This window comes from Gymnodraco acuticeps, unplaced genomic scaffold (assembly GCF_902827175.1).
Source record: "Gymnodraco acuticeps unplaced genomic scaffold, fGymAcu1.1, whole genome shotgun sequence".
In the NCBI taxonomy this organism is placed as follows: domain Eukaryota; kingdom Metazoa; phylum Chordata; class Actinopteri; order Perciformes; family Bathydraconidae; genus Gymnodraco; species Gymnodraco acuticeps.
The window spans coordinates 2,174,159-2,186,416 of record NW_022990889.1 but is presented as its reverse complement, the minus strand read 5'-3'; the positions used below and the strand labels follow the sequence as shown (position 1 = coordinate 2,186,416).

The 12,258-nt window shown below is 43.0% G+C and overlaps 1 protein-coding gene across 1 annotated transcript in view; it reads right to left on the bottom strand.

Annotated features, from left to right (window-relative positions):
• Positions 1-12,258, bottom strand: part of scaper (S-phase cyclin A-associated protein in the ER) — a 61,968-nt gene that overhangs the window by 1,108 nt on the left and 48,602 nt on the right. Inside the window, 5 exon segments of the mRNA XM_034233601.1 lie at positions 7-55; positions 708-899; positions 6,667-6,816; positions 8,221-8,455; positions 10,583-10,738. Coding sequence (XP_034089492.1) covers positions 7-55; positions 708-899; positions 6,667-6,816; positions 8,221-8,455; positions 10,583-10,738 — 782 coding nt within the window.

Genomic DNA, 12,258 nt, shown 5'->3' with positions numbered 1-12,258 from the left:
ACTTACCTGTGTGCTTTATTTTGTTGTCTGAATCTTTCTCATTTGTAGCACAATCCTAGGGGAGAATATAAGAAGCATTAGTTCCAACTATAACGGTATAATGCAGGGTTTACTTTTACTTTTCAGAAATTGTCATTATAATTTACTATTCAAAATTAATATCTTTGGTATAATGAGTGATAAAGACATTTAGGATCAAACCTTGGAGGAATGTTCTTGGGGTTAACTCAACACTAAGGGCAGCGGGGTAAGACCCCATGCATTATTGCTTTGTTTGAAAGAAATGACAATAGCTTGTCCCCCTTTGAATGGAAGTTAATCGGTGTCTAAACAGTGGTGGTTGCAGAGTGGTGAGGGGCGTGTTGTCAGAGGAAGATGAAGGAGACAAGCTGTTTACTGAGAGTTGAACCGGTGGCAGGTAAATCCACTGTCAAGGAAAACATTTATCTTTGTAAAATCCTGCTTGTTACACATGCACCGTGCTCCAGAGAAGCAACTGTTATTGAGCCCATGCAAATAATTTATTGTGTTTGGACATTTTATTTAAAAGGATAAAGCCACATATGTTGTTTTTGATATTTAGTACATCTTTTATTTGTTTTGGCCATGGTATTACAACCATGAAATCTGTGTGCATCTGTGTGAAAAATAATGACTTATTTATGTGCAAACAGATGCCACATATGGGCTCATGTTCCCATATTTACCTGAATGAATGTGGCCAGCAGCACACAGCTCATCTCCTGCTGCAGGATGACCTTGTTGTGGGAGTTGTTGTAGCAGGCGGAGATGAGGGAGGGGAAGAGCACTCGGATGAGGCGTGGGTGGCTGAAGTACTGGAAGGGCAGCTGACACAGTTTCTGCAGAACGCTGGGCTGGCGTCCAGACTGCACTATCACCTGGAACACACAGGGAGAGGGCCAGTCACTCACTAAGCCCGTCAGGGGCACTGCTGGTTGTAAATCCCCGCCCTACGTCCCTCCCACATGTAAATCTGCCACTAAAACAACACACAAACAGCCATTAGGAGGAGACCTGGGGGGCACAGCCTCCCACCGCGCAATTATGGGCCATAAAACACAATGATGGGATGTTTTTGTTCTTCCTTTGTACCAACGGCAGTAGCAGAGCTGCTATAACATAACAAGGAAATGTGAACTGATGTCATTATCAGCGGTTAAAACTTCACTTTTGTGTGAAGCTCTCTGAGCAACAGTGAAGTTCAGAATCAGTGAAGAAGCTTGTAACTGGAGTGAAGCTCAGGTTGAGAGGGCATTCATAGTGCAACAGGGGGAATAAAGAGGGGGGGGGGGGGGGAGGATGAGGGTGACAAACCTCCACCAACAGTGTGGCCACCCCCACTTTAAGAAATGAGCAATAACATTAATGGTATTTTCACCCTGCCGACATCCTGCTCTGCATCACAGCCCGTCAATCACACACCATCACATCCGACCGGGCCACCAGTATTCAAACCAAATCACTCCCAGACACATTTGATTAGAAAGCAGACCACTGCAAAGGGAGGGGTCCCGGCCTAATGCTCTGGTCATCTCCCCTGAGCCTGGGAAGACCATGAGCACCCCTCTGAGAGCCAGGGGTCAGCGTGCTAAATCCTGCCTGCAATACTTCACAGTTACAGACCACGGGACTAGAGCCTCAATCCCAATGGAAACCAGAAGGCCAAGGTAAGGTCCCCAAGTCACGGTGACATAAATTCACCAGATTTACAAGATTTTAAAAATACACTCTGTCCTTTGATAATGCACTCCAAGTTTGAGCAGCAGGATAAACAAAGCGATAATTCATTGCTTTTATCAGTTCAAGGTGAAGCTTCTCAGAGCTGCCGTCTACAGCGGCGTTCAAAGGAACACAGAACAGTGCCATTTCCCATCATCCTGTGTTTAAAGGGCCCATATGGACAGGTCAAACAGTCTGAACCTTAATGCAATACAACTACTTGAAAATGTTAAGAGCACCGAATTTGTCAACTTGAAATCAAAGTGTTAATTTTTTAAGCTGAGAGAACATGTATTTCTGGTCTGATGTGTTTCGGCGAGAGACATTTTGAATTAAAGGACGGTCTGGAATACGTTATAAAGATGTAGACCGCTCTGTGAATCTGTGTGCGTAAGAGTGGAAGAAAAAAATCCCCACAGTTTCACTGACTCAATAAGTTTCACAAAGGAATGTGGGGCTAGTTGGAAAAAGTCATCCACTGACGGAAGGAGAAAAAAAAGACAAGCTCTGGTTGTTTTCAAAAGTAGAGCTGCTTATTTTCAGTTCATGTAGTTTTTGTATTTTCATGCTACTTTCTACTAAATCCTACATCATCATATCTATCTTGTCTGTTGCAACACAGCCTAAAGACAAACTGGCATTGGGGGGGGATCGTAAATTCATGCAGCTGAATTCATTTGAAAGCCAAAACCATGATTCTGCAAAAGCTAAAGAATCTATTCATTCTTGGGACTTAATTCCGAATATTTATGGTTTAGGTATCATAATTTAACACCATAGCGAGTGTTGGATGTTAGAGCTGGGGCTCTGAGAAGATCCAACCCACAAATCACCCAGCAATCTCATAATCCTCGGCTTCGCACAGCTCCATCTTCAGCTGCCTAAACAAATTGTCCACCTTCAAGTGCCTGATGCAGAAAGACATAAAACAAAACCTGGTGGCAGCAAGAGCACGGAGGTCACAGGGAAACCGAGTCCCCGGCCAACTTTCCACGCCTCCACCAGGTGAAGAGTAACACCAGAGCCCGAATGGTTTCCAACTAGAGATTATGTTGTGGCGGTACCTCTCCCCGCTCAGCTGAAGTATCTGCAGCTCAAAAGCTGACATCATAAAACTAACAACAAGCATCTGAAGCCATGCATCTGGCACTCGCTTATAACGCAGTAAAAACTCAAGTGTCTTTGGCTGCTCTGTTTTTTCTTAAGTTCATAGATCTGGCATTTTCAAACAGAGCTGAGTTTTATGACGCCTCCATGACATAACTTCCTTACTGTCCACAATGACAACAAAGAGTGTGTAAAGTTAATGTTCTGAAACGCAAACAAATTCTCGGGGAAAAACCCAGAATCTAAGATGAAGCTAAGTTAAAACAGATTTCAGAACGCAGAACAAAAAGAAGAGGCAGCCATCATCCAGCTGTGCACAAATTCATAAATCTGAAAACAGCATAATTAGCCTGCATGACGCTGCACCGATGCTGGGTGAGGGGCAGAAATTAAGACAATCAGGGACAATCTTGGATGTGTGGAAGAATCTCCATTCATTGCAGCGTCTAGACGGCGTGAACACCTCAGGAGGAACCAGTGTCAGAGCAGGGCCGTATATCTTGAATCCACAATACAAACCAGAACCATCAGTGGAACTGCCTTACTGATAAGACAAGCAGCACAGCAAACACCACAAAACTGTTTAGTGGCTCTTTACAACATTTACAATGGCTGATTGAGACGTGCACAGGACGCTGTGTAAATTACCTTGGGACAATTGGATGCTAGCGAGGCAGACATTGACATACACACTCCAACTTGACTTTTAGGGCGATTGTCAGTTGTTTTAAAAACCCATAAAAAACTGCTGTTTAGACAAAAAAGCTTAATAACTCTTTATTTATCTATATGAGCTAAGACTGCCATTCCGTCCCAGATCTTTACTGCTGATAATTCTGCTCGGAAGCCAACCTGACGACAGTGTTACAGACAAATGGAAACTCCTCACTGAAAGGTACGCGGGGATAAAAATGTCCTCAGCTTCACTTAAAGTCAGTTGGACCTGCGTTCACCCTTGAAGCAGAGAGTAAATCATCTACCGAGCTAACAATCAGGCCCTCTCCTGCCAGTCAGCGGAGAGTGTGTCTGTCTGTGTTCCTCTGCCTCTGTTTACTCTGCCGGGTGATACAGAGTGTGCATTCCCGGCTGCTGGCTCCCTATGGTCTGCACGAGCTGCACTTACCCTGCAGGCAGTGTTGTCTTGGCTGTAATGGACTGCTGAAGGGAGCGTTTCAACATCAGGTTAACAAGAATTACAGGCCCAAAGCTTGGCTCGGGCCTGCAGGGTAGAGGAAACGCCCTCCTAGAGAATGGGAAGAAGAGGAATGACCCCACAGATAAGGCTGAGATCTGGAGATGTGTGTGGGATGTGAGCCATAGCTCATTGGATGCGTACAGGTATAAAGAAAACAGTTTACGAAACATAAGCACAGAGGGGTCAGGTAATCTCAAGAGCCAGTGCAGGGAAATCGATCCCATTACATTTATAAAACGTCCATACGCTAGCTGAAATAAGACCTGCCTCTGTGTGTATCTTTGTGTTTAGCCCACTCTGCTTGCGTGTGTGTGGCCATTTTCCATGTAGCGAAAAAATGCAAAGTTTGCTTAACATTTCCACACTCTCAAATTGCTTGTGTCTTTGTCAAACACAAGCGGGAATCTGGTGGTTTAACATGTCAACAGATTACAATTACAGTCTCGTCAGCTCAGAGATTCAATGATCATCACCACGGATGATTCACAAGTGAATCACCGTATTCAAAGACAAGGAGATTACCGGCGCATGTCTCTTCAGGGAAAAGGGAAGTACAGTTACACGTCAGTTGTAAAAACGGTGTAATGCGTTCTGCTTTTTTTTTGTCAAAAGGTCTCAACGGGCCTACCTAACAAACAATGAAACATATGGCTACATGGCTCGGAGGCCCCCACGAGCAGAAGCACACTTGAAAAACACACAAGCCTACATATGTCACTCTCCCAATGGCTTTTTGTGTGACAAGGTGAATTATTCATGCCCCCAGTGCAGGGGGAATACATCACTTCATATAGTGCTGCTTCAAAGTGTTGCTTTTTATGAGCAGCCTTATTTCTAAAGCGTATATAAACAAAAGCTGGTGTGCCGACAGTGAATCGGCAGTCTCTACGACCGCACAGCCCTGGGTCGCGCCGCTTTTGTGTTCTGCCACTGCTTACATTAGCTTGAGAAAAGCTCAGGCTGCTCTAAATATTCTCCTTAACGCCATCCATCTTTGCGCAGAACTGAATGGCCCCGTTCCAGAAACTGGACCACTGGCAAAGATCAACTCTCTACGGAGGTTGTGTGGGATCTTGTTTCCCGACAATATATTTACTTCAATATGTCCTTAACTGGAGGAAATGTGAAAGGATTTTTTCGTCGTTGTTTCTTTTACTTGAGATATACTTATTGGCAGTGGTTGTCGAGGAATGACAGATTCTGCATTAAATGATCAACATGTTTTTTTCCCCACTAAATACAGTCAAGCATGGCTGCTTTGTTAACGCTTCTCTGGTTGACCAAAGACGATTCATCTGTCACCCGCTTAATTTAATCATCAGTCCTCATTCAATTATTCAATATAAAATGCAAATTTCCAACAGATGCTAATTCCGTTCATCAGAATAATTAAATTGCATAGAAGCTGAGAGAAAAAAGAAAAGCGCCTTTGACTGGAGGAAGATCCTTTAATAGAAGTAAGAAATCTGCTAAATGAGAATGGGTAATCAGACCATAAATTGTAGTGATGGGGTTGACTGCGACCGTGCGGACGTAAATGACATATCAGAGGTTTGAGAGTGAAGCTGTGGCTGCTGCCTGTGTGGGTCAGGCTTAACATAATCAAAGCCCAGCCAACTGTAGCATGGCTAATCAGGGGCCCGGTAGACGGGCCATGCATGACAGCCAATTACACAGCAGCCAGGTCTGCTCCATCACATCCTGCTCACTTCCACACAGCCCCCTAAGTAGTTGTAACACCGGGGCCAGCACGCCGCTCTGCTTTAGCAGCAGGAACAATGGGTCACTCTGTGGTACAATAGACGACACAAGGACCAAGAGCAGGAGGGTGCCAAGTCATGAATCTTTGAACAGGTGCTTTTTGTTACAATTACAAAACTACACCCTTTTCTGACAAATAATACATGAACAGAACAATGGTAAGATGATATTAACAGTCTGTTCTTGACAGCTTTCAACAAAGCATTACATGTAACTTGCGCTAATAACAATTAAACAATTAGTAGATTGACAGAATTGTATTTAATCCAAATGTATCAATTTTAGGAATTTCTTAATTAGAAGCTCTTGATGATTAATTAGATGAGTTGATAACTTGGTGGAAAGAAAATGAATACCCAACAATTGTGATATTCAAACACTTGATAACAGGATTTGATTTTGTTCACATATTAACAACAAGCAATTTGAAGATAACAGCCTACAGCCTTATAGGTAATTAAAAGAAAGGTTAAACCATTTCGAAACATTGCTAAAAAATGTTATTAAAAAAAAGCAGGCATGGTGTTAAAGTCATTTGAAACTGAAAACAGACAATTATTGGAGATTTTGTTATAACCATTAAGGGGTCGTTTTTTGTTGTGTATTTTTACCTTTTATTTTTTATTTTACTGTTGGCCTGACAAATAAAACAAAAATCACTTATAAAATGACTATATTTAAGATGACTTTTAAACTAGTTAGAGAATACAATACAAATAGAAAAAGTACGATTAATAACAAAATTACAATGCTTTAACCATAAACAGAAATACTGTATATCTCATTATTTAAAGTACTTTGGTTATGTTAAACTTTTTATTTTTTTAATTCTGTGCAGTCAGTGCAGGGTCTAGCTGGATTACCTGGTTGTCTGTATGGTTAACGGTGAAGTATCCCACACAGATGATGACATCGTGCAGCAGCTCTTCAGAGGCGTGCTGTGTGCAGTACCAGAGCAGCGAGCTGACGATGTGTCGGAAAGCCAGAGACAGGCCCTCGGCTCCTAGCACAGACTGACAGGTCACAGACAAAACACATGTTTTACAGTTAATTATGCGTACATAGTCCATGTTTGTGATTACAAAGAGCTCAATACAAAAACAATACCACGTAATGAATGACTATAGAGTACAAGCAACTCAACCGGGGATCCACCATAAAACACCCCAATCCCGCTCAGAGATGAGACGCTAGGAGCAGCTCACAGACAGTATTTATTAAACATGTCAGTGTGACAGAGCACCATAAGATCATCACTAGTCTTCTAGAAGTTTGGGTGGGTTAGCATTTGAACATCCTTAAAAGCAATACCTGAAAATAAAAGGCTGTTTTCAGGCCTCATAACAGATGTAGGCGACATATTCAACTCATTGAAACATTGAAGCTAATGTCAAATGAACCAAAAGCAAAATGTTATTTAACAATAAACAAAGAAATGACAAGGCAACCCTAACCCAGGAAGACCGCAAAGCAGGGAGGAAAATACATTTCTGTTTTGAATATTTTTCTACATGTATTTTGAGGATCACACATTTGTTTCTGCATATTCTGCAAACATCACAACCAGAGAAACATTTCTGAAATTCCTCTAAACATTTACAACCTAAATTCTGATCATCCATCAACCACAGCACATTTTAGCTGGTACTGTGCAGGTAATGAGAAACACAAGGTGATTACAACTCTGGGCCAAAAAAAGAAACATTATTTAAAAAGTTCTTTAAACTCAGGCCGTGAAACGCTTTCATTTCCACCTGTTTTGAGTTGCCAGAATGTGGCAGGTCAGTGAGAGGAAGCCACTTCAAAGTAATAACCACAAGACATTAAAATAATTAACGGCATTCTGGCTTTCTCTCGTGCCGTTGCGTCTGTGTGGTGACTTCGCACAGCGAGGCCGTCTCCATCTCCTCTTCCTCAGGGTGGGTAATGTACGGCCCTGCATACAGTGATAATCACTCGTGCTTCAACCTAACGGCTGACTCGTGGGCTCTCCTCAACCCCAACAACTGACCCCGGGTCAGAGGGCACCTGTGTTTATGTCCACAGGTCAGCTGTGTCCTGAGGAGAGTAACTTGTCTTCCAAAAGGCTCTGAACAAAAGGAACCAGCATCAATCTGATCATGTTTACAGATTTATTAGATCTAGTGAGGATAATATAAATATTTGTAGGCACTTTTTTTGACAGGACAAGTCATTTGAATGACTCTTTTTAATGTTTATCCAAATACAAGTTGGTTAAGGTGAAGGGACAACATTATTGTCCTGCAAACCTTGTACTGTGAATAGCAGTTTAAAAAAACGTGATGGTTTATCTACAAAACAAAGACAAGTAATTTGTGACCAATAGCTACATCTTTAAGGAATCTTTATTTTTGTTCCAAGTAAAATTAAAAAAGATAATATATTTGGGAAAATACCTGGAAGGCGGACAGGTCAAGCAGGGCAAAATTGTTGAGGAAACGGATGCCTTGCAAAGCCACCTGGATGACCCCGGGGCCGTAGGGTTCCTGACTCTGGGAAGAGGACTCGGGAGAGAAACTGTGCAGCAGGATACAATACAAAGTGTGGACCACTCCCACCAGGTCTGTGGACCGCAGCAGGGCCGTCAGTCCAGTCGGGTCCTGACGTTTATTGTCAAATATACTGGGAGCACTGGAGAAGAGGAGAGGGGAAAGTGTGGGGTCAGCCAAAGCAACAATAAAAGTTATGGCTGCTCAATGGAATGTTGTCAACTTGCATGAGAAACATATCACAAAGACAGCGGGGACCCAGATTGCAAGAAGGGATCTTTTGAATAATTTGAAAGAAGGAATTAATAGGAAAACTGCACTTCAAAGTGTCACATTTTTATTATTTTGTGTTCAGGTAAATATTACATTTGTTCAATAAAATAATGTTTCCTCTTGTTTTTTTAAATGTAACAACATTTTAGCAGTATACTGTAAGAAGCAGAAAGGTGGCACTGAGTTTTTGTAAGTAATCGATTTAAAAAGACATGTTGCATATTTTCCTCATATTGTATATACTGAACTTACTGCTGCAAGTTTGCAATGTGTAACATATTCACATTTTGGCTCCAATCTTCTCCCCATGTTCATCTTTAGCTCTTTCTGTGCTTTTGTGTATTTATGGAATAACAGTTATTAAGTCTTTGCATGCAAGAAGCTTGACTCTGTTTGTCCTTTTGACTTAACTAGTAAGATTTACTGCAAGCCAGTTTGGGTTCAGCTGAAGAGTGGGACCTTAAAGACTCAAGATGGGCTTTTCCGCTCCCGCTCTAGCTTCAGTAAACACAGTTAATGTCGTGATGTGAAGCTCATGGCAGCGACTTCAAGCTGGCAGATAGTACCGAGCGGCCTGACAAGGTGCTGAGAGCTCTGTCACATTTCATCAAGGCCGGCCTGAGAGGATTCAAGGTGATATGTTTGTTTGATTCCAACAAGATGCCACCTTGTTGGTTGAAGGAATTGGTAACATCATCCTTTCACTGAACGTAGCATTTAACAACAAAGCCAGAGATAACGCTGGCTGGAAAGAGAAGGTGGATTCAGTCTAGTTCCTGTTTAAGGAAATGTGTCGCTTCAAAAGATAGACATTAAGGTGAGGAATCTAATCATATAATCTAATCGTAGAACTATGAACAGTTACAAACTTTAACAAAACAAAATCTGAAATAAGTTAAAAGGTATTATTTAAATCATATCAGTGTCTGCACCGTCAACTGGACTAAAATTACATCATTATCGGACATTAAAAAGAACCCTGCTAAAGAAAAGGAAATTAATTAATGTAATCAAGTTGTTAATTATACTCAGTTGCAATTCAGTTTAAAACCTAGGCTAGTAAAGACACACAATTTAAGAGTACCGCAACACTAGCTATGATTTGCAGCCATGTAGAATGGAGGGTGTGTGACCTCTGGATGGATCTTACAGTGCATGCTGATACTTGATGTTAGCCAACAGGCTCTGCGTGAAATATGCTGCTAGGCAAGAACACAGCCTTCTAATGCCATTATAATCCCCTGACACAGCAACTGGCATGGCCAAAATATTCTACGAGCCCACTGAGCATTCGTATATATGACACACGGAGAATCTTGGCAGAGCGGAGTTGCTGGCTGCAGTATTGATCATGAAACTGGGCTCACTTAACCTGAAGAGTTTGACACTATGTTTTCTCACAGTTATTCAGTGACAAACATGCAGTCGTGCAGTTGTTATGAAAATAAAACATAGTTTTCTCAATTGTTACCTAGATTCTGTATGACAAGGTTCCTTCCAGTTCAAATTTCAGTGTAATGCACGACATCAAAGCATATCTGGCCCTGGTAGCACGGTCAGCATTTTAAGTGAGGAATTGTGGTAGTGATGTCCCTTGGTGTGACTGTGTGCGTAGCCTCTGTCAGCGGCGCCACTGAACCTCTCTGAGTGGAGGTCACTGTAGCACACGTGGGTGGGCTCCCCCCACGCTGCAGGCTAAGGTTTATGGTGAGTGACAGAGCGCTGGGTCAAGTAGATGCCTATCTCTATCTGCAGTAACGACAGCTTAGCTAGCTGGCTGGAGGAAACGACCTGCTGGCTGATTGCAGAGGAACCACAGTCTTTGTTTGAGTAACTCGGCCTTTGTGGAACCTTGTGACATTAAAGAACTGACAGCGACTCGGTCTCCGTCATTTAGCACACAGAGAAAGGTGTGTGTGTGTGTGTGTGTGTGTGTGTGTTTGAGGAAGATCAAGAGATCACAGAGATGTTTGTGCTGTGAAAGAGACATGCTTACCGTCCAGTTACGACAAAACACAGCCTACACATGCTGTGCAGCAGAGCTGAGGCTTGCTGGAGGAAAGCGGACACCTTGGGGTGCTCGTCCACAGGACCTTGGATCGACAGGAAGCATCCGTACAGCTTGTCAATCAAACCCATGTTTACTACATAGCTGGAAGAAACGCACAGAGAAAAGAACACGATTTGGTTGATACAGTTTTCCCCAAATGTTTAAAGAAACGTGACTTTCCTTATAAAAGCTCATCTCACACAGGCAAACAAAGGCCTTTACTGTGCATACTTCTACAGCTCTGCAGCTGAAAGCGGATACCTCACCTAAAGCCCTCCACCCCCTGCTATTACTGCGATATCTCCAATTTGTCTTTGCCAATGACAGGTCTCATGATCATGTTCCCTGTACTCTTTCAGCCACAAATCACTGCTAATAGTGTCATTAGAGGGCTGTTGTGGCCCCTGTGCCAGCCCAGCTTGGGGCCCTTGACAGTCTGCTGACCTGGGGCCGTCTTCTCACAGCTCTGGTGTGCTTGGACCTTCGGGCTCAGCTCAGGCTCCAGCAGCTTACGGAAATCTATCGAGTAATACAGCTGCCAGTTAGGGCCTTTCTAGTAGCTGATGTGATCACCGTCTTGACTCCTTGCTCCTTTTCACATACCTTTTTTGTTAGAACTGTCACTCATTGAGGTCCTCTTAAAACAGGTGATTATGACCGTTTCCAACCTCCACTGAAGGTCACCTGACACTTGAACCAAGTCCCTTTGTTTTGACTTGATCCTCTTCCACAGCTTTACTTGGGTTGAGAGGATCTTTCCTCACACCAACTGCTTTGTTCAATGCCTGCTCTGTTTGACAGCCTGCTTGGTGGTCGAATTGCCACTCGTCTTAACATTTATGACAATGATAGGGTACTAAAAGCACTGAAAGTCAAACTGACAAACTGGTAATGAGAGGAAAGGAAACGGTGATCTCCTCTGTATGTGATATATGGGTTTGCATAATGGGAGAGTGTTGCACAAGCTAAAAATGTTTTGATCTTTTGTCCTTCCTCACTAACATATACATTTTAGAAGGCAGTTAAAGTAAATCTTGAGCCTGTACTTGGGATTACCGGGCTGACGACACAATTTTTCTCAGGCCCTCCCCTGTCTCCAGGGTTGCGACTGGGTCAGTGGATGAGAGTGGTGGGCCTGTACAGCTGCTCTGTCCGAATGAATCATGGCTTGTGGGAGGGACGGTAAAGACTGCACTCTTCCTCAAGGCTTAATCAGGTTGGGCCTGCCTTTCTTCAAACCCACATTTCTCCAACACAGCCCCAACTCCTACAGCCCAGACCCACATGGCTAAATCCAACGCCAGGTTCAAGGAGACCTTTCAAAGCTTTGGAAGTCTCTCTTTGTTTATGCTACCTTGTGCCCCCCCCCCCCCCAGAAAAGGATTTTACTTCTAATGTAGCGTGGAAATAGTACAAGCTGGAAGGATGCCAGAATCCATGCTCATTCTCACACTACTCCCTTTCTAACAAGACACCAGTTGGAACATTTCCAAGAGATCTGACATTTTGTCAGCCTATACTTAACATAAGGCACGCTGTAGGAAATCAGAGGTTGACCAACTCTAAACCCAGTGAAGAGGAGTGGAGGAAGGATGTACTAAAGGAGGTAAAAAGGTCATGAG